Here is a 25,660-nt window from a genome sequence, read left to right on the forward strand (position 1 = left end):
ACGTACCTAGGTATAGTGGTAGCTCTAAGTCTAGAATCCAGTTTCTCAACTTGTAGTTCAGTCCCCATTTCTTTATTTCTTACTGACTTTATACTTATGGTTAGCACTTTTTTTTTAAAGATCTTATTCATTTACTTATTTAAATTTTGTTTATTTGAGAGAGAGAATGAGAGAGAGAGCATGAAAAGGGGGCGGGTCAGAGGGAGAAGCAGACTCCCTGCTGAGTAGGAAGCCCGATGCAGGACTCGATCCGCAGACTCCAGGATCATGACCTGAGCCAAAGGCAGTCACTTAACCAACTGAGCCACCCAGGCGCCCACTTAATGGCTAGCTCTTAATCTCAGTTCTACCATCTCCTAGTTCTGTGGCCTTAGGGGAGTCCCACAACCTCTTCCAGCTTTAGCTACCTTGTCTGTAGAACACAAGGATTACACAAGATGCCGCCTGTAAAGGCACATGTCCCAACCACTTAATACATAGTTTTTATTTTCTTAACATATAACTTATACATTATATTAATCTTCATAGTGATTTTCACAAAGTTACATAAGACTCTTAAAAAGAGGATGTGACTGACTTTTCTCATAGAAACTTGGTTCCTGTCTGGGTCAAACATGTTTTGGAGAAAATAGCACTAACTGGAAGAAGGATTTTACCTTTACCACTCAATGACTTTTCCCTAGGAATATTATTCTTTCTGTTCCAAGAGCCATCACCAAAACCAGTTACTGAAAAATAGCCACTCCTTTGCAAGTTGATCAAACTTTCACTCCATTATACTGCCTTTTTTTTTCTTGAATTATAGTAGAAATTTTCCACTGGTAGCCTTTTGAAATTTGTCTAACTGATGCATTAATTCATTTACTTAGTTTATTGGGAAATAAAGAACAAAACTTACTACTAATTCTTGATGAATTAGATCTGATCAAATTCATTACTCTTTTTTTTTTCCCCCGGACTGAGAAAGATTACATATAAAGAAGAATAGAGACCACTATCAGATTTTTGTTTTAGGAACATTCAGAGCAATTGAGAAAATCAAAATTAACAATTAACAAATCTTATTTATGTTACTCTTATTTAAGCTGTAAAATGATTTTCTTACAGAAATCATTTAAAAATTGCTATCACTATAGTTTGTTAATTTTATGTCTTAATTTTTTTAGTAAGCTTATATTCTGAATTTATTAGATTGAATTTATTATATATATATATATTTTTTAAGATTTTATTTATTTATTTGACAGAGACACAGTGAGAGAGGGAACACAAGCAGGGGGAGTGGGAGAGGGAGAAGCAGGCTCCCCACTGAGCAGGGAGCCCTGTGTGGGACTCAATCCCAGGACCCTGAGATCACGACCCAAGCCGAAGGCAGATGCGTAACGACTGAGCCACCCAGGCACCCTGGATTTATTATATTTTAAAGTATTCCCTGTAGTAAGAAAATTGCTTTTGCTTTCCTGTTTAACAACTTTATGGTCAGATTTTCTTTTGTACAGAGAATTTAATTATTTAGCATGAAATGTTTTCATATTAATTGAAACTCCCTGAATATTCAGAATACATTTCATCATTAGGAAAGAATCTTACTGGAAAGAGTTTTCTTCTAACTGCATGCTGTTTAACTTCCATTCTGAACTTGGTCTTAGCTACACTAGCAATTCTGAGTACTCTCAGTTTTAAAAGTTGGCTTCCAAGAATAAAAAATCTATCATTAACTTGTGATGAGGTAAACCATTAACTTTATCCCTTGCTGGACACTTGCTCATGTGAATGCAATCCAGATCACTCCTTTAATACTCATGTCTACTTGATCTGGCTTTGTTATTGAGGCTTAATGTGAGATTCCAAAGGAAAACCTAATTAAACAAATGTACATTTTTTAAGTTATTGTATATTTTATATCTTTACATCTTGAGTTGACTATTTCCAAGATCTTAGCTCAACTCATATTTTAAAGTTGGAAAATGAAGTAATTGTGGCAATATTTTTAAAGCTGAGGCTAAGCCAATTTGAATGATAGCTCTATCAATATTTATATTTTAATGCTTAGCTGACTGTTGTCAAAGTCATCCTAGTATTTATCTTTTGGTTTTGTCATGACCGGTCTGTCATTTGTTTTTGTGCAGGAGATCTTGTTGGATAATTCTGTGTTGGTAGGTCCCTGACCCTCAATTCCTAACTTATTTTTGAGGTTTGCAGTGCTGTTTCTTTGTGTCTTTATTTTTTTTTTTTTTGGTTGTACATGTTGTTTTCCCCTGCATCTCTTTATTTAAGCTAACCGTTAATGCAAAGTCCAGTATGTATAGCATGTTACATGGTGTTTATTTAATACCACTGTAAATAAATCCTCCCTAACCTTCTCCAGCTGGTGCACTCACTCCTTGCACTTAATTTTGCATCATTTTGATTTATATATTCATTTCAGAAAGGAATTGTAATTACAGTTTGACTTAGTTTCTATATTTTGCCTGCCTGGTTTGTTTGCCTTAACTCACTCTATTCCTCTTCCCCATATAAATGCTGGAGAATGACATGGAGATATTAAGTGTTCATTTTGCTTGTGTGACCACCTTCAACCTTTTTTCTACCAAACAAGTAAAGAGTACTTTTAAGCATGCTTTCTCTAAAAGAGTGTTTGACCAGCCTGAATAAATGCTGCACCTGCCTTGTATTATATGCTTGTAAAATTCCAGTGAAAATAACTAGTAGATTCATTAACTTTTCTTTAAAATTGCCTCGTAGAATGCCTTTTTTGTCATTGTTGTAAAATACAGCCATAATTTTGGGCATGAGTAAACTTAATCTTTTTACATTTTAACTCCTCTCCCATCCTATGTACTAGTTTCTAACAATGGTTCTGTGACTGGGATGACATTAACTTGAGACTTTGTGAATGGCATTCCTCTTTCCACTTTTGAGTTCATGATATGACTTGAGGGTGTAATAGAATATATTTATAAGCAGTTCCCATTCATATGTTTCACTGATGATACATTCACAAATCTTTTCTGTCTTTTGGCCTCTGATAAAATTTAGAGTTTCACTCTCTTTGCATGTGTTTCTTATATATCAAAAACCAGCTGTCACCATCTACTCTTTTTCTCAGAATTTTTCCTCTGCTCTTTTCAACAAACTCACCTACTTCAGTCCTGTTTTTCTCACATACACGAGATCTAAAGAAAGATCACTGTAAGAATTATGCTGTTCTCACATTTTGCTTGGAAAATCAGTAGCGTAAGACACATAAACATTGTCATAAACCACACTAAACTGGTCTTTACTTTCATAGTTAGAAAAAAATAAATTTCAAGAACTCTATACTTTATTCTACTTACGAATCACTGAGTAAGAATTTGTATCCAGAACCTTTGACTTGTTTTAATTGTTCATTTAAGGTATATCACAATCATATCATTTACTTCAGTAGATACAACCTGTTGAGATTTACCTTGTTCAAATACTAAGTAAAAAGAATATGTATTGAGTCATTATGAGCAAAAATATTCTATATCTCTAAAATATGTACACGTCTATGTACACATATGCATATCCATATACAAATAGATATACATGTATGTAAAATTTGTCTCTAATGTGTATCTCTAGAGAGTGTTTTTGGTGAATATGTTTTCTGAGTAAAACTCTTCTCTGCTTTTATTTGAAAATGCATTTACTTACTCTGTATGGCATCTGAATAAAATACTATTGATAGAGACTGTTAATAATAGTTAATAATAACATTTATTGAACACGTATTATTTGCCAGGTACTGTGCTAAGCCCTTCTGCATGTTTCTTTGTGGTAATTTTGCAACAGCCCTGTGACATGGGGTAGTGTTATTTCCATTTTACAAGTAAGAAAACTAAGGCACGGAGAGGTTAAATAATTTGCCCAAGGTCACTCAGCTCGTAAGTGGTGGATCTAGGACCCAAACTGAGGCAGTTTGACTCCAGAGCCTCACTTTTAACCAGTATGCTATACTGCTTATATGAATTTAGTAAAAATTTCTACTTAGAGGATCATAAAACATTATAATGTTGCATGAGCACAAACATATGAGCTACAAATAAATTCTCAGTTGTATTTCTTTTATCTCAAAACTATATTTACTCATAAATTTTATGTCTTCTAAAACTCGAGAGGGTTCTGCTTGGATTTGTTTATGAATATTTGCATAATCAAGTACATGTGCTACTCCTCAAGCTATGTCTAAGTTATAATAAAAATATGTACTGGAATAGTTTGAAGAAGTTTCTGTGTATTTAATAAACTGCATCCAGCACAGTGATGGGCTGGACAGAATCAGGAAGGATCCAGTGAATATCTGTTAGACTTAATGTAAATGCCACCAAGAATTTCAGCTCTTTCATTTCCCAAATGGTATTTTTCAGGTGAATCTTTGTAGTCCCTATTTGTTATTGAGAAGAGCAGTACTGGCTTGTTTACGTCAGCTTGTACAGAGGGAAGCAGCTGAAGTTTCAGAACATGCTGTTATGCTTGCTAAGGATAGCAGAAAAGAGTTGACTCCAGGTAATACTTTTTTATCACCATTATCTCCAGCTTAAATCATTATTTTAATCTTATGTCTTCCATATAAACATAAGGGTTTTTTTGTTTGTTTTTTCTTTTTATTAACATATAATGTATTTGTTTCAGTGGTACAGGTCTGTGATTCATCAGTCTTACACAATTCACAGCGCTCACCGTAGCACATAGCCTCCCCAGTGTTTTTAAAATGAAATTTAAAAGTTAATATATAATGTCTTAAACCTGCTACAAGAGACAGTTGCTAACAATTACTATCATTCCGACCAGTAATGTTACTGGTTTAGAGCAATGGTTTTCAAACTTAGGTCCCCGAACTAGCAATACCCACCTCACTGAGAACTTGTAAAAAATGCAAATGATTGGGCCCCATCACAAATCTGCTTAACCAGAGATCTGTGAGTGGAGCCCAGCAATCTGTTACCTATGTTTTATAATCCCTGTTAATGAATTTGAGAGCCTCTTAAATTTTAGAGCAAGTTTTTTCACAGCAATCAATTGAAGTTGGATTTAGTCTTTAAGTAATTTACCATATGTGCCTTTCTTCCTCCGAAATCTCATTTAATAAAAAACTTACCATAGATGAGTTTTCTTCAGGTTAGAGGGTTTTTACGCCTCTTCTTTATTTTAGGGCTGAATTAAAGGATTTCTTATTTTAAAATTATGTGTGTAACCCAAATATGCACACAAATTCAAACAACCTACAAAAATAGGAATGGCAATATCTTACTCTTTTATGTATATAGTTTCCAAAGTGCTGTCACACTTTTAGAAGGTCTCAGGCTTCACAAAGCTTTCCAGTATCTAAAGCACACAACAATGTGTTTTACTGTCATGCTGTGCTCCTTAAATTAGTTTGTTATTATATTAAAACTTTAACTCTGGCTTGAGTTAATCAACATTGCTAAACTAGTATAGTAGTCATCAAAAAGGTTGCACAATTCATTTGAGAACAATTGATGACTTACCTTAACTAGAGAAATTTTAATCTTTTAATCGTGGGATATTCCGCCCGAGTGACCTTCACTTTATATTCACCACTGAAATTATCCACATCTTTTGCTTTGGCTTTGATTGTGTAAACATGCTGGTATATGTTCCTAGAATTCTTGAATTAGCTATGTGAGTAAAATACAGTAAAGAACTTGTTATATAATTCCCTTTTTTAAATTTTATAATTTTTCAAACTAAAGGAAAAGTTAGAAGTAATGTGCAGTGAACACATATATTCACCTACTTAGTATCTTTATGGCACTCATTTTATATATCTTCCTCTCTTTCCAAATATACAAGACCTTTGCCAAACCATCTGAAAGCAGGCTGCAGACATCATGACAACTCATCCCTAATACATAATATTCTCCTGCATGACCACGCGTCATTTCCACACTTAATAAAATCAACACTGATTTAGTAGCAATCATAAAATGTGCAGTTCTTACACAAATTTCCCCAGTTATCCAAAAAATATCCTTTATGACTCCTTCTACCCTCCCTTACCACCACCCAAATATAGGATCCAGCCATGACTCACATTACAATGGTTCTGTCTCTTTCGACTCCTAATCGGAAACATTCCTGCTGCCTCCTTCTGATCTTTTTTTTTAATTGAAGTATAGTTGACACCCAGTGTTAATTAGTTTCAGGTGTACAGCATCATGATTCAACACATTTTTATGTTATGCTATGCTCACCACAAGTGTAGCTCTCATCTGTCACCATACCATGCTATTATAATACCAATGACATATTCCCTGTGCTGTACCTTTTATCCCAGTGATGCCTCCTTCTGGTCTTTAAAAGATAATTTCTCTTTCAAAATAGTGTAATAATAGCATAATCTTTAGAATCTAAATGCTTTCAGAAATGCTAAGTAAGTTAAATTTTCAAGAGAAAATTTATTTGTTCTTTTGGCATTTCCGGAATTAGAGGAAGTAGATGCTAGACCAAGGCTTATGTTTCTCCTTTGAGGTGCTTTATTACTTTGCAATGAGAATATTTGCATGTAATATTTTAATAACTTTTGAATATGTGTGCTTCTCATATGGCAGTTTTGTTTTCTGTATTACTTAGATCATTGATTTTCTTCTTGTCAGATGCTAACATCAGAGAAGTGGGCCTTGAAGGGGCATTATTGACCTTACTAGATAAAGAAACAGATCAGAAGTTATGCCATGATATCAAAGAGACTTTAAATCATATGCTTACATCTATGGCAGTGGATAAGCTCTCCTTCTGGTTAAAGCTTTGTAAAGATGTACTTGCTGCATCAGCTGGTAAGTATCAGTGGTTACCATTTGAAATAAAATTGAAAGTGAAAACGTTATATATAAAATTGCTGGTGACAATTCATTTTGTCTGAGTATTTGGATTGTAATTGCTTATTGCTTTTTTCAAATGAAGATTTTAGTGTTTCCATCTAACACTTAAGCCTGTGGGGTTTTTTTATTCTTCTGATTATCTTTTATGACTTCCCTGTATAAAACAAACTAAAAAGTAGTCATTTATACTATAAAAGTGATGTCATGACTTTGAGTAGCTCCATCATTTGTTTTCATACTTATAATTTTTTTTAAGATTTTATTTATTTGACAGAGAGAGAGAGCATAAGCAGGGGGAGCCGCAGAGGGAGAGGGAGCCCAATGTGGGCTTGATCCCAGCACCCTGAGATCATGACCTGAGCCAAAGGCAGATGCTTACCGACTGAGCTACCCAGATGCCCCCAAACATACAATATTTGAAGGACTGCATCAAATCAGCTTAATAGAAAAATCATCAAAAGTTGCGACATTTTTTTTTCTAAAGATTTTATTTATTTATTTGAGAGAGAGAATGAGATAGCATGAGAGGGGAGAGGGTCAGAGGGAGAAGCAGACTCCCCGCTGAGCAGGGAGCCTGATGCAGGACTCGATCCCAGGACTCCAGGATCATGACCTGAGCCGAAGGCAGTCGCTTAACCAACTGAGCCACCCAGGTGCCCTAAAGTTGCAACATTTTGAGCAGGCGAGTTTCAATGCACTCAATAATGTTGATTTCAAACAGGGTTAGAAAACAATGTTATTTCCCTGTTGTCTTTGTCAGTATAAGTGTTAGTGAGTCTCAAATTTATCTTTGGAGTAAGAGAGAAAATAAATGAGATGAAGAAAGGAGACAAATCAGTTCTGTTCCAGGTACTATACATACTTATCTGATTTAGTCATTTAACCATCCAATGAGTAGGCAGTATTATTCCATTTTACACAAGAGAAAACAAGACTTGGAAAGGTTAAGTAATTTGCCCAAAAACACATACAAATGGATTCAAACCTTTCCCTCCATGACTTTAAAATTCAGCTTCGGGCGCCTGGGTGGCTCAGTCGGTTAAGCAGCTGCCTTCTGCTCAGGTCATGATCTCAGGGTCCTGGGATCGAGCCCCACATAAGGCTCCTTGCTCCATGGGGAGCCTGCTTCTCCCTCTCCCACTCCCCTGCTTGTGTTCCCTCTCCTGCTGTGTCTCTCTCTGTCAAATAAATAAATAAAATCTTTTTAAAAAAAATAAAATAAAATTCAGCTTCCAGGATACCTGGGTGTTCAGTCAGTTAAGTGTGCCACTCTTGATTTCTGCTCAAGTCATGATCTTAGGGTTGTGAGATCGAGCCCCATATATGGCTCCGTGCTCAGCACAGTTTGTCCCTCTCCCTCTGCTCCTCCCCGCTCATTCTCTCTCCTTCTCAAATAAATAACATCTTTAAAATAAAATAATAAAATCCAGCTTTGTATTTCAGTAGCTCTTAAACTCAGTTACTCAAGCCTTATAATTTAATGTGTTTAAATATGTGAAAGGAAGAAAGATATTTAAAAAAAATTTTTTTTACATTCTCCACTGTCTACCTTGGTCCTGTTCCCTTCCAATGATTTATATCTGCTCTTTCAACTACTGTGCTCTACATGTTTTCCTTTGTTAAAAGGCTCTCTTCTATCCCCACTACTTGAGAACTTACAAGGACTTCTCCTTTGAAAGAAAATCTATATGTGTCTTGATAGGTTGATTATACTTTTCTGATATCTCACCTATTTTTTTCACCTTTTTTTTTTAATTTTATATTCATACTCCTTGAGCTTACTTGCTCAATTTTACTTCACCATTTGTTCTTTATCCTTTGTAGTTTGGTTGAATCCCTTCTTAGGAAAACATGCATTTCAGTCTTTGGCTTATTTAGTCTTAAGACAAGACTTTGCATAATTCTGTGACATCTTTGCTTTCATAACACATTCAAAATATGTTGACATGCAAGATAATTTAAGGAAAAAAAATGTTGCTTTTTTTTATAGCATTAATTCCATTTTAAGTCAAGTTAAACAGAGTTAATAAGTTAACAGTTAATATAAAGAGGAAATGGGGCACCTGGACAGCTCAATGTGTTGAGCACCCAACTCTTGATTGCAGTTCAGGTCATGATCTCTGGGTCCTGAGATCCAGCCTTGAATTGAGCTCTGTGCTGCTGACCGAGCATGGAGCCTGCTTGGGATTCTCTTTCTCCCTCCCCCGTGCTCGCGCGCACACTCTCGCTCTCTGTCTAAAAAAATAATAATGATTCACTCCTCACTGGCTCTGGCCATTATGACAATATGAGACTATCAATGACAGCAGTGGATCTGTCCTAAGAAAAATATTTTCAGACATTTTCAGTGGGTTCGGGAACCTTAAATCTGTTCAAGACCCTAGTGTTATAACAGCCTCTCTAGTGCAATCCACCATGCTCCATAGCAGAGCATGTTGAGCTTCCTTAAGCATAACTGTCTACGTAGTGGGGACTGATAATTATCCTAGTATTTAGTATCCTGTCTGTTATGTCATGTTTGGTTTTTCACTTCGAATATAATCGAACAACTCTGTCATTTTGACCTGGAACATTTTTAGAGCATTTCTTTAGATACCAGTGTTGTCTGTGATTATTAGATGTGATCATTTTACATTTTACGTGATTACATTACATTGTTAAAGATGTATGATTGGTCAACAACAGTTCTAGTATGAATTTGAAGTCATTTGTGTTCCTTTATAAATGTATCTTACATTTGATTGTAATTACATGTATTCTCCCTTGATAAAAGATTTTACAGCTGTAACTTGTGTGGATACAGTGCAAGAAGAGGAAGGAGATAAAGGGGATGATGCCTCAGTTCTGACCACCAGAAATGATGATAAATCATATCCATATACTAATCCCCATTGGGCTACTAGAGTCTTTGCTGCCGAGTGTGTCTGTAGGATAATTAACCAGTGTGAAAATGCACACAGCGCACATTTTGACATTGCTTTAGCACAAGAAATGAAAAAAAGGGATTCAAGAAGTAAGTGGCATAAAGATGAAAAGACCAAAGGATATACATAGAAATGTTGTCTGCTTATGTTTTTAATATTAATTTAAGAAGTAAAACTAGAAAGTAGTTTGTATTCTTCCAAATCAGTTATGAATTCGACTATAATATTTGTGTAAGCTATAAAGCTATAAAACATTAGTTTTAATGTTTATACACATTTTCAATGATTTAGCTTCTTAAATTGTCATTCACTTTTGTTTAATGGACTTGTGCATGACTTAAGTTTATAGAAAATAAGCATGTTCTTGGAAAGTAGTACATGCATTAGCTTACCCCCAAAATTTATTTTCTGAATTACAACTTACAGTATTTTTGCTTATCGATTATTTTGGTTTCATAGATATTATCCAGAAAACATTAGAGCCTATCACAATGTAACGTAAACCTGCTTGCAAGGCCACTTTGACTTTTTATTCAGTTTTATTGTTTGTACCTAAAGGGGTATGTGTACATACTACAGCTTGAATTCACTTAAGCACATTGTGTTCAAAGACACAGTGCACATATCTAAATGCCATAGATATATTTTTTACCAGACGAAAGAATTATATAACAAAATATTGCTATTGCCAGTGTGCGAGTATGAATTAGGTATCTCTTTTTTAGTGATTTTTCAAGCAAATGTTTATCGAGTCTCTTTATTTGTAATGAGCACTATTCTAGATACTGATAGGTATAAAATTAGTATATCATAGATGCTTACTGATTCCTTTCTTCCCAATTAAAATTGTAATTGGCACTTACTAAGTGAGTTGGTTTCTTCATTGTGACCTATAACATTCTTATTAAAATTAGTCCCAGGTATATTTTGAGTAAAGGTTAGTTGTACCCCTGAACGTTTTATTGTTGAAATATTGTTAAGTGATTGTCCTGTGTCTCTCCCCAGTAGAATCATTATGCCAAAGAATGTATTGTAGGCGTGAAAAGAATTCTCATTTATAATTTTATAGCTACAAATATTTTTTATATTCCTATCATTTGTGTATGTGTTAAGACATACAGAAATAACATAATCTAGTCCATATAAAGAACCACATAAAACTATGTTTTTCAAAAGGAACATTTAAGTCTTTCAGCTTCAACTTGACATAATTACTGTTATGCTATTTAATTACTGCCTAATTCATCAATACCCAAAGTTTCCTAAATACCTTCTAATGTGCTTTTATCAGAAAGTCTGAAAAAAGGTTGTTTTTGAAGGTACTGTTAGCACTCTTAAAGGATGCTGATTTTGTCTTTGATTTTTGAATAGCTGCGTAATTGTTTGCCTTGGGACTTTTTTGTATGTGATTATTTGCAGTAGTGCAGCAAATCCAGCTTTAAAGTCTGTATTTAACAAACAGTACAGTGAAACAGTAAATCAAATCAGAGGTATTTAAAAGAAAATCTAGAAAAGTCTGAAATTATAAGGAGGAGAAATGATCATTTAACGTAAATCTTAGTTCCAACGTATGCTTTTTCTTGATAAGATTTTTTTAATCTTGTAGATGACTTTTTGGTGCTACATCTTGCCGACTTAATTCGCATGGCCTTTATGGCTGCCACGGATCACAGTGACCAGCTCCGTCTTTCTGGCCTTGAAACACTGTTAGTTGTTATTCGGCGATTTGCAGCTATTCCAGAACCGGAGTTTCCAGGTCATGTAATTCTGGAACAGTATCAAGCCAATGTAAGCACTTTTTGTTCAAGAGTTTTTGAAACTAATGGGCATGTCACTTTTCAATATGTAAATGAGTATATGTCTCGGTTAATATATCACCAGGATAATCATTATATAGAAGCATATGTTTGAAGAAGAAATCTTCAAGTAAAAGCGAAGTGGTACATAAAACAGGTCTTTTGTAAGGTTACAGTTTAATAATTAAAAAACCTTCTTGGTAATTTGGGGGGAATAAAGGACATTGCTAATTAAAATCTTTACAAAATATCTGAATATTCTTAAGATAACACTAAATCATTACTAAATATTCCATTTAGGCTGCATGCATATTTTATCTTAAAATCATCACTCCTGGAATAAATGTAACCTCCTTTTTTTCCTCTCAGCTTAGAAAAGAATTCAGGCTCCTATTACTGGTTCTGTAATCTTTATAACTGATGTTTCACTGGTGCATTGAACAATGTAGGAAGAACAAGGAAGATAACAATGTTCGCATATTCCATCACACACATCCCATCATTCATCCTTCCCTACCTCTCCTTGTGATTCAGAGGCAGCTTCTGTGGGGTAGCAGTTAGGGAGACAGGAGCAATTCACCAGTCCGCTCTCTCCATCAAATCTTCCCAGCAGGAGATGCCTGTGTGTGGTCTGAGAGGAAGCAAAAGGGAGGGATAGGAGTTAAATAGAACTACCATATTAGCATGAAATGTTACAATTCAACTTAAGGGGAGCTCTCTTATATTTTTAGCCCTCGTAAAATTGCAAATGAGGGGTGCCTGGCTGGCTCAGTGGGTAGAGCATGGGACTCTGATCTCAGGATCGTGAGTTCAAATCCCACATTGGGCATAGAACTTGCTTTAAAAAAATTGCAAATGATAGAAGTAAAATTACAGCTCCCTTAAGCTGAAAAGGAAAGTTTTTTTCACGAATCCCAGTTGGTTCTGCTTTCTTCTACACTGGCTTTATTTTCGAGTTTGCTCTCCCCAGGTGTTATCAAGATGCCTTTCTTAGCACCCGGTCTTAAAAAGAGACGGTGCTTCTGTCCCGGTTTTCCCAGCAAACATCTTCAGAAGACCTTTTATAACCCCCCGCTTGGGTCCCTGGAGTCAAGCAGGGCTCTCAGCTCTGTAGCAACAACATGGGCAAAGAGTGGGTAAGAGAGAAGGTTCCCCAAAGGAAAATTGAGGTGCCCTTATCTAAAAGAAGATATACTGGACAGGCAGAAACAATAGGTGTCTGGAATACCTATTATAAACAGATAATTTTAAAATAATATTAAAATGAGAGTTTGTGCTATCTTACTTATTGATGCTTGATATTTCATGTCATTTGTTGCCAGGTAGGAGCGGCACTTAGGCCAGCCTTCTCTTCGGAGACGCCACCTGATGTCACTGCCAAAGCATGTCAGGTAAATGGTTAAAAAGACAAAGTTTGGATGCCTGGGTGGCTCAGTCGGTTAAGCATCTGCCTTCGGCTCAGGTCATGATCCCAGGGCCCTGCAATCAAGTCCAGCGTTGGGCTCCCTGCTCCACAGGAAGTCTGCTTCTCCCTCTGCCCCTCCTCCCACTTGTTCTCTCAATCTCTCTCTTTCTCAAATAAATAAAATCTTTATAAATAAATAGACAAAGTTTAAGAAGTACAACCCTCTCTTAGGAGGCAGTTATCCAGTTAGTATTTGATACCAGGGGTTCTACATTATAGTTGTCTAACCATTAATCTCAGCTGTTCCTTTTCCTTTACTTTCTTTTTTTTTTAAGATTTTATTTGACAGAGACACAACAAGAGAGAGGGAACACAAGCAGGGGGAGTGGAAGAGGGAGAAGCAGGCTTCCCGCTGAGCAGAGAGCCCTATGTGGGGCTCGATCCCAGCACCCTGGGATCATGACTTGAGCCGAAGGCGGATGCTTAATGACTGAGCCACCCAGACGCCCCCTTTCCCTTTACTTTTTAAATTTAGAGAATTTCCCCTTCTTTTCATGTAACTACATGGTAATCCACTGTTGGATATGTTATAATTTATTTAACCAGTGATGGATGTATGGGTTTTTCATCTTCTGCTATTACATACATTGCTGCAGTAAATGACTTTCCGCACAGGTCACTTTACTGGGTACAAGTGTATCTGTGAGGTAAATTCTACAAGATTGAATTGCTGGTTTAAAGACTATATTTTTGGGGTTTACCAATTTAAACTCCTCCCAGCATTGTATGCAAATACCTGTTGTCCCACAGTCTTAACAATACTGTAAGTTGTCAAACTTTTAGGTTTTTGTCTGTATTTTAGACATAGTTTAGATTTATATTAGAATAGTTTTAGATTTATATTTCAAGTGATCCTGAGCATTTTTTCATGTATCTAAGCCATTATAATATATAATTTTTTGTTTTGTTTTTAAAGATTTTATTTATTTGAGAGAAAAAGAGAGGGCACAAGTGAGCATGAGCAGGGGTGTGGGGGAGCAGAGGCAGAGGGAGAAGCATACTCCACACTTAGTGGTGAGCCCTACGTGGCTCTCAATCCCAGGCCCCTGAGATCATGACCTGAGCCAAAGTCAGAAGCTTAACCCACTGAGCCACACAGATGCCCCTAAGAGCTATTATAATATATAATTTTAAAGTAACTTTTCTAGGAATGATTGTCAGACACTCAAATGACCTGCAATAATTAAAAGCAGAACTGGCTTGAATTGAATTATTTATAAACATAATGGAATAAACTAAATTTAGTCCATTCTTTCAACTTTCTTTTATTCACTTGTATTTAGGATATGTTTGGTGCCTTGAATATTCAAAGAACTGTATTAAATGTTGTACCAAGGGCACCTGGGTGGCACAGTTGGTTAAGCATCCAACTCAGTTTTGGCTCCAGCGGTGATCTCAAGTTGTGAGATTGAGCCACACTTCAGCTTCCACACGCAGGACAGAATCTGCTTAAGACTCTCTCTCTCCTTCTCCCCCCTCCCCCTCCCCTCCCATACTCTCTCTTGCTCTCTCTCACTCTCTCTCTCAAATAAATGTGCTGAGTCTCTGACTTACTACCACTTCATTATTTGTGTTCTTGTTTTAAGCCATTAAAATCTTTTGTGAAATGAGACAGGAACTGAATAAATAGATGGAAGAGGAAAAATTAATTTTCTCTAGGAAAAGAGAAATACTATGACATCCAAGAAAACCAGACAGCCTCTGATAATTGAGCAAACTGTTTGCATTGGAGAATTATTAATAATGTTTTGTTTTAAAATACTTTCCGTATCTTTTTTCAAAATAAAATTTCATTAGGGTTTTAAATATTAAGTTCTTTATCTTTCAACAGTTATACTAATTAACCACACCATCTCTGCGTTTAAAGTAGATAAAATAATCAAGACTGAAGATTTAATTCAAATGTTAATCCAAACATTTATGAAAGTGGTACCTTTCATAGCTTCATTTCTCCATATTAATAACGTCTGAAACTCTTTGCTTTATCTACTTATTAACACTGGTTTCCTTGCTTCAACCTTAGACTTTGTTCCCTTTTGAAATGCTGGCTTTTGACTGGCATAATCAGCAGCATCCATTGGGTTTCCTGATAGCAAGATGATTTCAGTGTGTTAGATTCCTGAGATATGGGCAGCTCTGCTGAACTCACAAAGGAGGTATCTATAATTTTTAAATGTAACTTTTGATTTTCTTAAAAACCAGGTTTGCAGTGCCTGGATAGCAAGTGGAGTTGTAAGTGACCTTAATGATCTCCGAAGAGTTCATCAGTTGCTTGTTTCATCATTAACAAAAATACAGGCTGGAAAAGAGGCTCTGAGTCACTTATATAATGAAAGTGCCTCTACCATGGAAATATTAGCTGTGCTGAAAGCCTGGGCAGAGGTTAGTGCTTCTCCATTTATAACTGGAATTTTAGAAGTTGTTAATAAACACCATAGGCTATAAACTGAAATTAACTATTTAAAATACAACTAAGTCCCTTTTTAAGGTTAACAAAAGACTTTCAACATGAGATTTCTTTATATGCTCATTGATTTCTTTTTTTTTAACCAAGCATTCTATAATATTTACTGTCTATAATCTGCTATTTTAAGAAGGGGCAGCCATGAGCCAGGGAGACAGAACAACCAGAAATCAACTGTTATTGAAATCTAAATTTTGGAAATATGGGTCTGTTTATATGTTCTATCAATTCTGTACACATACTTGAGTGTTATTTTAGCGTTAAAAGAATGGCTTTTGAATATTAAATAATCATTTTCTTTTCCAAAATTAATGAAATATTATAGGGAAATTATTAACTTTATCTACTTTTCTAATCAGGAAGAAAGATATATAATTTTTAAATTTACTTTGAGAATGTGTGAGCATATATGAAAGTAGATAGAATAATATAATGCACTCATATATACCCACTCTTGAGGCTTCAACAATTCCCATACTTAGCCACCCTAAGTTCAATATATCATTTTGATGAAGGTATATAGTCTCAGATTGCAACTGAGAGCATTAACCAATATGTAAGAAAGCATTTCCTCCGTTAAACAAATTAAAACCTGAAGATTGGAGTCTATTTTTGTCATTACTTAGGTTTGACAAACCTTGGTTAGGAAGTAGTTCTGCCTAGATTTAGTAAGCTGGAACTAATGATCTTTAATAGTCAACTTTGTATGCTTTTAAACATTTGCTTTTAGTAGAGCAAACAAATTTTCTAATCTCTGTAACCTATTTTATAAATAATTCTCTACTTATATAGTGTACTTAAAATAATTTGAATCTCTAGGCTCTTACTTAAGCCCATTACCTCCCATTTTCCCTTCAGTAAAAATAATGACTGACCAACAGGTTGTGTATAATTGAGGTCCATAATCTGCTATCTAAAAATTCTTGGAGCCAGATTTATTTTGAAATCAGAATTTGGGGAAATTTATATTTTTTTAAAGATTTTATTTTATTTATTTGAGAGAGAGAGTGAAAGAGAGGGCACAAGAGGGGGTAGGGTCAGAGAGAGAAGCAGACTCCCCGCAGAGCAGGGAGCCCGATGCGGGACTCAGTCCTGGGACTCCGGGATCATGACCTGAGCTGAAAGCAGTTGCTTAACCAACTGAGCCACCCAGGCGCCCCTAGAATTTGGGGAAATTTTTAAAGTAATACAGTGCATATTCCATGTATCCCTCCAGGAAATTGTGGCAATACCGTAGAATCTATAATTAAGCACATTAATATATCTGTAATAAAATGTTTGAATATTCACACTATGTCGAATAGAGACTATAAATGGCCTCCTAAATTCAGTCAAGTTTGCCACCAGATTATAATTAGTTTTCAGTGCTTTTTGGGTTTTAGAGTTGTAGGTAGAGGCGTAATACATGCTATTTCCTGTGTTGAATACTTCCACATACGATAGTCATATAAACAGTCCATGTTCAATCTATTTATGTAAACTTTTTGTAGTGATTTGGTAGTAACTTGGAAAGAAAATATTTTCCATATTTCAACTTATTGCAGTTCAGAAATGGGTGCCTGAAGCTATATGTTGTGGTGAATTATAGGGCTATAACTAGGCTTAATGAGAAGAATGTTGTGATCATTTAGTTATAGCTGTCAGGATATAAAAGTGCAGAATGGGGGACGCCTGAGTGGCTCAGTCGTTAGCATCTGCCTTTGGCTCAGGTCATGATCCCAGGGTCCTGGGATCGAGCCCCACATCAGGCTCCCTGCTCCGCGGGAAGCCCGCCTCTCTCTCTCCCACTCCCCTTGCTTGTGTTCTCTCTCTCGCTGTGTCTCTCTCTGTCAAATAAATAAAATCTTTAAAAAAAAAAATGCAGAGCGGTAACATATTTGTCAAGTATTTGCTATCCATAATGCATCTCATTGAAGGGAATATTTCTGGATCTTTCTACCCCAGTTTGTATGTGTGGTTACATGTATATACCTTCTTGGTATCAGAGTGCATTTGAAATCCAGTATGCTCAAAGGTAAGGTCTGTCTCCTTGGCAAGATAAAAAATATTATAGCACCTTATTAATGGGTACAAGATCTTCCTATTTACAAATTAACCCTGTAACAGGTCTACGTAATTGCTGTAGAAAGACATAAAAGCCACAGAGAACCTTTGAAGACTACCACCTGTTCAGAAGAGAGTGTCAGAAATGGGTCGTATTCGTCAGACGGACTGCTTGACTTAGTCCACACAGACCTGGGCACATTGAGTAGGCTCTGGCTTGCTGCACTTCAGGATTTTGCTCTCTTAACGTTGCCTTCAGAATTTGCCTCCCAACTTCCTGTTGAAGGTAAGGGGTTTGTAAAATATGTACATAATTCCTAGAGTGACAATCAGTAACTTTTCAAAATTTATCCTTTAGCAAGTAATGTTTAGCTGAAATATTTTCCCCGTAGTAATTTCCATTCATAGAATAAGGATGTGAGAATTGCTTCAGGGTAGATACCCTGAAGTTGATCTGCTAGGTAATAAGGCATGCACACCTTACCTCACAAGATACTGCCAAATTGCTCTCCAAGCAGTTGTAAAAATTTATATGCCCAACATATAACAGTACGTTTCTGTTTCACTAGATCTTCTACTATTGTATGTTGTCATACTTAATAAATTCTGTCCATTAGGTGGATATGAAATAGTTTTTCATTGTTTTATTTTGTTATTTAGTTGATTGAAAACCTTTTTTCATAGGTTTATGGGCTAAGTTTCTTCTTCCATCAATCATCTAGTCATAATCCTTGACCATTTTCTACTTGGTATTTGTCATGATTTTACTGATTTGTTAATCCCTTATCTAATTTTAGTATTGTTTTGTGATTGCATGTCTTCCAGGTCTATAGCTTATTCTTTTATCTCTCTAAAATTAGTGTAGTCAGTCGTTTATGGTTTGTGGTTTTGTGTAATACCTGATAAATTTTTTTTTTTTAATTTAAGATCATAAAGACCTAGAAGCATTACAGTTTTGTACTTTACAATTTGGGTTTTAGTGCATCTAGATTTTGTGTGTGTGGAATGGGATAGGCATCTAGTTTTGTAGTCAGTTATTAATCTGCATTTTATGGATTGGGTATTTGGTAGCCACTTTTATTCTTGATGTTATTCTAGATGCCTTTTTTTTTCCTCTTTGATACGAATTTCAGGTCAGCCTGCCAACTTCTATTAGAATTTTAACTGGAATTATACACAGTGAGAGAGGAGTGTTTATTGTACTTTTCAGTAGCATCAAAATGGAAATAAACTGATTTATTGGCATAGTGTGTCAGCTACTAGTGAATGACAGATATAAATCAACATGAGTAAATCTCAAAAACATAAAATTAGGTGAAAAAAACACAAGTTCAAAAAAGTTACATAAAGATGGTGCCTGTTAAGTAAAGTTAAACACAAAATAAGAGCACATATTATTTATAACTACAAACATCTGTTGTGAAACATCTTTTATGAATACAGACATCTATTGTGGGAGTGAGTCACACTGACTTGAGGAAAGTGGTTATAGAATGAGGGATAAGAATTAATGATTGTTAACAAAGTTTTATAGAGTTTTTTGTTTTTTTTTTTTAATAAGTAAGTGATTTAAGAAAGGCAAAATGTTAATGTTAATCGGGGCGCCTGGGTGGCTCAGTTGGTTAAGCGACTGCCTTCGGCTCAGGTCATGATCCTGGAGTCCCGGGATCGAGTCCCACATCGGGCTCCCTGCTCTGCAGGGAGTCTGCTTCTCCCTCTGACCCTCTTCCCTCTCATGCTTTCTATCTCTCATTCTCTCTCCCTCTCAAATAAATAAATAAAATCTTTAAAAAAAAAATGTTAATGTTAATCTTATAAGTAGGTAAATGGGTATCAGTATTTGTTTCAAACACACATCGCATAAATTCCTTAAAGGAACTTTTGAGATGATGGGAACGGTCTGTTATCTTGTAACACCGAAGAGAGAAAATGCTGTGGGAGCTAATCTCTTTTATTCCTCCTGAAACTGCTTCTTCTTTTTTTGTAGGTGGTGCTTTCTACACAGCAGAGACTAGTGAAAATGCAAAATTGCATTATTACAACTCCTGGGCACTTATCCTGCATGCTACAGCATTGTGGCTTACCAGCACAGGCTTTGTTGTTGCTGACCCGGATGAAGGAGCATCTCATCTCTCAAGACCTGTAACACCAACTTCCATGTGTCAGGGTTCATCATCTGGGGCTACGGTAAAGTCCCCTGAGGATGTCTGCACTGATAGATTCCATCTTATTTTAGGTCAGTAAAAGAGCTAACAAGCTTCCAATCCTACAGAATTTTTCTTGAATTGTGCCTTACTGCCTATCAGCTCTTGGTGGTTATTATCTCATCTTTGTTAGGTGTTAGTGATAAACTTGATATAACTGAGTAAACTTGTATACATTTTATAAAATTGCAGATTTCATTAAGTCTGGAATCCCATTACAGGCTGGCTTCAGCATCATGTTGAATGAATTACAGAAATTATAAAACAATCCTAGTTTTTTCCACACAATTTTTAAAAGATTCATGTGGTGTCTATAAATTTTTTAAATTTCTTTCTCTCTATATTAAAAAATACCAATATACTGAGGGGGTCCACCTGCATGCACCACCCCCAACCTCCTATCTGTGTTCTTAAGGATTGCAAGGTTTAAGAAAGTCTACTCAAAGGTATAAAATTGCAAGCAAATATTTAAGGTCAAAGAGATGACATTTTAGGTTATGAAGTTCAACCCATTCTTTGGCTTTCCTGGAACTTCATTTTTAAAGGGAAATATCTTTCTAAAATAGAGTTTCTAGAATAAATGAAAGAAATATTTTTCATATTTTACCTAGTTCTTGGAAAACAACCCATTAGATCATTACCTATAAAAAAATTATTAATTAAATGAAATATAAGGGTTACAAAGATACGTGATTAAATTAAGTAAGGTTTATGGTTCACAGAACTTCTATTATTATTCCTTCTCAGGCCAGACATGACCACAATTTCCTGTATCCTTGGGTATATTAAAATTTTGTTTCCATTTGCCTTGAGACAAGAGCTTTTTAAAAACAAACTTAGAGAATGAAGGATGGCAGTTACTATGGGCATAAGCTATGCAATTTGACTATCTCAGTTCAAATTCTTTGTATACTCCATTGTAACTGACCTTGAGTAAATTAAATAACTTAAGCTCTGTGTGCTCATCTCCCTGTCAGAAAGAATGTTAATAATACCATGGAGCGTGGGACTCTTGATCTCAGGGTTTTAAGTTCGAGCCCCATGTTGGGGGTAAAGTTTACTTAAAAATCTTAAAAAAATAAAAAAGTACCTACTTCCTCAGGTATTGTGAGAATGAAACGAAATGGTATATGTAAAGATGCAGTGCTTGATCCATGATAATCACTCAGTAAGAATAAAGTAAGTAAGAATAAAGTTATGAAACTCTACATGTTGGGGCGTCTGGCTGGCTCAGTTGGTAGAGCATGTGACTCTTAATCTTAGGGTCATGAGTTCAAGCTCTGCGTGGGTCCTACTTTAAAAAAACTTATTTATTTATTTATTTATTTATTCTTAAGATTTTTTTATTTATTTAACAGAGACAGACAGCAAGAGAGGGAACACAAGCAGGGGGAGTGAGAGAGGGAGAAGCAGGCTTCCTGCCGAGCAGGGAACCCGATGCAGGGCTAGATCCCAGGACCCTGGGATCATGATCTGAGCTGAAGGCAGTCACTTAACCAACTGAGCCACCCAGGTACCCCTAAAAGACTTGCTTTATTACTTAATTGTTTAGTCTTAAATTCATTGTGGTTTTTTACTTTACCTTTTTGCCAAGCTTATTTGTATATCTTATCTAAATATAAAATGGATTCCTTAACTTCATGAACTAAGAATCTCAAAGAAGCCTCCTCTTTTTCTGTTTTCTGCAGGGATCAGTGTGGAATTTCTCTGTTCCTTACGCTCAGATGCAACCATGGAAAGCATTACTGCTTGCTTACATGCATTACAGGCCCTTCTAGATGTTCCTTGGCCCAGATCTAAAATTGGCAGTGACCAGGTGATTTCTTATTTTTTTGTTAGGCTTCTGTAGTTTTCAAGGAACAGGAATAAAAACATGTTCAGGTTACTACAGCAAACAGAAAATGAACACAGAGAAGTAAAAGAAAACTAAACTGCTGCACGACTTGATCTCTCAGAACTGGAACGCTGTCAGGAACTGTGCAGACCCAGGAGCAGTAATGCCTCTGACTGCCACTTTCTGTCTCTGCTTCTGCTGCACTGATTTCTGCTGCTAACCACTCAGTACCACCTCTTCAGTCGAACTTTCAGCAATGAGGGGAGGGCACTGTATTGAAGTGGCCAGTAGAGTAGCCACTAGTTACATGTAGAATTCCTTGATTTTCTGCTTCAGTGCACCCTGTTCTTTGTATACATCTGTATCTTCTATTCCATTTCCCCAAGAAAGAATCTACTTGGTTCATATAGTTATGTCTATTACAGAGTATTCCTATTGGCTGAGTTGTTCTTCCTGGTTTTTAAAGAGATTACTGGCTAGCCTATAGGTGGAGTCAGACACTAATATCTGACCCAGTTGTGACCATGATAATAGGATCACTATGAAAGTATGGCACTTCTTTAACATCTTTCCTAGGAGAAACTATGATTTTCTCTCTAGGTAGACTATAATTTAACCTGTTAACACTTTTGTTTATTAGGTTTAAATTACTAATCAGCGTCTTCCCTGACTGGGATTGTACTTGAATAGATTCTGAACTTTTTGTTCTTGTTTATTCTGTATATTAAAACAAGTACAGTAAAGACAGATTTACTCTATTATTTTCAAAGATGAAAGAAAGCCACCAGAGTAAGCATTAGAAAAGAAAAGCCGAAAAAGAGACTATTTGTCCAGTGTATTTTATTTTATTTTTTTAGGATTTTATTTGAGAAAGTGAGTGAGCACACACGAGTGGGGGGAGGGGCAGAGGGAGAGGGACAAGGAGACTCCCCGCTGAGCAGGGAGCCTGACATGGGGCTCGATTCCAGGACCCTGGGATCATGACCTGAGCCCAAGGCAGATGCTTAACTGAGCCCACAGAGGCGCCCCAGTGTATTTTATTCTTTAGAGGGATATCCATTTTATGCTTATTAACTTACCACTTTTTAATGTCTTCCTTCTCCATCAATCTTTGTTATTACTAGAAAACTTCAGTGCAGATCTGGAAGTCTGGATGGCAGTGCTTTTATTCTTTTAGCTAGGTTTCTCACCTTGCTTTGGAAGTTTCCCTTTCCATTTTCCCATTTTCAGGCCTTTGTGAAAACGATCTTTTGTCATGGTGCCATCTCCTGCAAGGTGGGACAAAAACCAATCTGGAGTCAATTTAAAGTGGAACAAGTGTTACCTAACTTTATTGTACATACACCTTTATTTTTTGTGAGCAATTTGTTAATATTCTCTTTTTGAACTTTTTCATGTCATTTAATATTGGTATTTTTAAAAAAGAAGTATGTGATTTCCAATAGTTTCCCCTAAATGTTTTCTATGATAGGACTTGGGCATCGAGTTGTTGAATGTACTACATCGAGTAATTTTGACCCGAGAATCACCTTCTATTCAATTGGCTTCACTTGAAGTGGTAAGACAGATTATCTGTGCAGCTCAGGAACATGTCAAGGAGAAAAGACGAAGTGCAGAAGGTGAATGTTAACCCATAATGCAAAATTAATCATATTACTATAATCACATTAATCAACATTACTTTTTTAAAGTATTCTTACATGTCTTTGTTGTTCTGATAATGTTTTGTGTGTAGTAAAAATGAAACCTCTCTAGGTATGGTTTTAAGTCCTTTTATCCACCTCTACATGTTAGCTTGGATTTTGTTAGTAGCTAAGGTATTCCTTGGGAAAATGAGAATTTTAACAAAATCTGGAAGGGGAGAAAAAATCCTTTATACTGGTTAAGTACTTAAGTATAAGTGTTTACCAATGTACATGGAAGAACTACTGACAGGTTTTTTTTAAGTTTTCTTTATTTAAGTAATCCCTACACCCAACGTTGGGGCTCGAACTCACAACCCAGAAATCAAGAGTTTTATGCTCCACCTATGGAGGCAGCCAAGTACCCCATAACTGCTGACTATTTTTTAATGACTTATGTTTTGCAAAGTGATTAAATTGCTTGTTTATAAGTCTAATTTGGTATTAATGAGTTTATCATTTAATATTACATTTGACTACATATACCAGAAAACTCAATCTGACAGTGGATTTAAAACACAAGGACTTGTTCTGTCATGTAAAAGAAGTCCCAGAGGCAGGCAGTCCTGAACAGGCATGGCAGTTTCTTAAAAAACATTAGGGACCTTGGTTCATATCTTTCTGCCCGCCATTATCGATACTTAAGAGTACAAGGTAGGCACTGGAGCTGGACCTATCAGGTTCACATTCTTTTTTTTTTCTTTTTTTAAGATTTTATTTATTTGAGAGAGAGAGTGAGCACAGAGGGAAGAGCAGAGGGAGAAGGAGAAGCAGGAGAGCAAGGAGCCCGATGTGGGGCTCAATCCCAGGACCCTGGGATCATGACCTAAGCCAAAGGCAGACGCCCAACCGAGCCATCCAGGCTCCCCTCAGGTTCAGATTCTTAACAGCAAGGTGTTAACCGACAATATTTTAAAGCTGAGAGGGTTACCAAGGATTTCTTTTGATCTACTGCAATAGGTGGTCATAATAAAGACAATTCCTGTTACCTCCATGACTTTATCTTTCATTCTTTAACACCCAAGACTTCAGCCATTTATTTAAATGTTTTACCTACAACAGGGGCGCCTGGGTGGCTCAGTCGTTAAGCGTCTGCCTTCGGCTCAGGTCATGGTCCCAGGGTCCTGGGATCGAGTCCCACATCGGGCTCCCTGCTCAGTGGGAAGCCTGCTTCTCCCTCTCCCACTCCCCCTGCTTGTGTTCCCTCTCTCGCTGTCTCTCTCTCTCTGTCAATTAAATAAATAAAATCTTTTAAAAAAATGTTTTACCTACAACAGAAATGGACTTAAATTGCCATCTACCCAAACCAAAGCAAACACGAAGTGTTTATTCAACACTGTTCTTTCTGTCTTTTAGTTGATGATGGGGCTGCCGAAAAGGAAACCCTGCCAGAGTTTGGAGAGGGAAAGGACACAGGAGGACTTGTGCCTGGGAAATCTTTGGTTTTTGCAACACTGGAATTGTGTGTATGCATTCTAGTTAGACAGCTTCCAGAACTAAATCCTAAATTGACAGGTAGCCCAGGAGTAAAAGCTACAAAGCCACAGGTGCTATCGGAAGATGGAAGTAGATTGGTGTCAGCTGCGTTAGTCATCCTCTCTGAACTTCCTGCTGTGTGCTCTCCCGAAGGTATGCTGTGGTATTTGACTGCTTTCCTTGACCTGGAAGGAGAGAAAAGGTTGTAGTAAATAAAGGAGATAATGGTTGCCAATCCTTTTCTCATTAAACTAATGCTGTCTCAAAGGTTTGGTGGGTAATCTTTTTAATCCTTTAAGATTAACATCACATTTTAGTAATTTGTTTTACTGAAAGGGTGAAGGTAAATAGAGAGATACCATGTACTATCAACAGATAATGCTCTTTTTTGGTTGACAGTATTTTTAACCTGTCAGTAGTAGTGATTTAGCTCTTGAGCATTTTTTGGTATAAAATACCTAATGGACTGTCCCTCTTTTGGTGATGACAGAGTTTGTCATCAGTTTGGAATCAAGTCCATACTTCTAATGGAGCATTTAAGGTTCCAGAGGGCTCTGCTGAGTCACTACCTCCTCCTGATTCCTTCTGTGTGAATCTTTAACCTAGGAACCTTCATGCTTATCCCTATTGTCCATGGTATTACTTGATCTGACGTGGCCCATCCCTTCTCTCCTTTTTAAAATTTTGCCTTTCTGGGGTGCCTGGGTGGCTCAGTCATTGAGCATCTGCCTTCGGCTCAGGTCATGATCCCGGGGTCCTGGGATCAGGCCCCACGGCAGGCTCCCTGCTCCGCGGGGGGCCTGCTTCTCCCTCTCCCACTCCCCCTGCTTGTGATCCGTCTCTCGCTGTGTCTCTCTCTGTCAAATAAATAAAATCTTAAAAAAATAAAATAAAATTTTGCCT

The 25,660-nt window shown here is 36.5% G+C and overlaps 1 protein-coding gene across 11 annotated transcripts in view; it reads left to right on the forward strand.

Annotated features, from left to right (window-relative positions):
- Positions 1 to 25,660, forward strand: part of HEATR5A (HEAT repeat containing 5A) — a 109,704-nt gene that overhangs the window by 67,185 nt on the left and 16,859 nt on the right. For 7 of the 11 annotated variants that reach the window (XM_027569978.2, XM_027569977.2, XM_027569976.2 and 4 more), the window contains 12 exons: positions 2,130 to 2,156; positions 4,395 to 4,533; positions 6,645 to 6,824; positions 9,643 to 9,882; positions 11,400 to 11,581; positions 12,912 to 12,980; positions 15,257 to 15,436; positions 17,625 to 17,847; positions 19,549 to 19,797; positions 21,454 to 21,581; positions 23,071 to 23,218; positions 24,638 to 24,910. In XM_027569978.2, coding sequence (XP_027425779.1) covers positions 2,130 to 2,156; positions 4,395 to 4,533; positions 6,645 to 6,824; positions 9,643 to 9,882; positions 11,400 to 11,581; positions 12,912 to 12,980; positions 15,257 to 15,436; positions 17,625 to 17,847; positions 19,549 to 19,797; positions 21,454 to 21,581; positions 23,071 to 23,218; positions 24,638 to 24,910 — 2,038 coding nt within the window. The remainder of the gene's footprint in view (positions 1 to 2,129; positions 2,157 to 4,394; positions 4,534 to 6,644; positions 6,825 to 9,642; positions 9,883 to 11,399; positions 11,582 to 12,911; positions 12,981 to 15,256; positions 15,437 to 17,624; positions 17,848 to 19,548; positions 19,798 to 21,453; positions 21,582 to 23,070; positions 23,219 to 24,637; positions 24,911 to 25,660) is intronic. The other 4 variants (XM_027569987.2, XM_027569984.2, XM_027569983.2 and 1 more) reach the window with 2 other exon arrangements.

This window comes from Zalophus californianus, chromosome 6, assembly GCF_009762305.2.
Source record: "Zalophus californianus isolate mZalCal1 chromosome 6, mZalCal1.pri.v2, whole genome shotgun sequence".
In the NCBI taxonomy this organism is placed as follows: Eukaryota; Metazoa; Chordata; class Mammalia; order Carnivora; family Otariidae; genus Zalophus; species Zalophus californianus.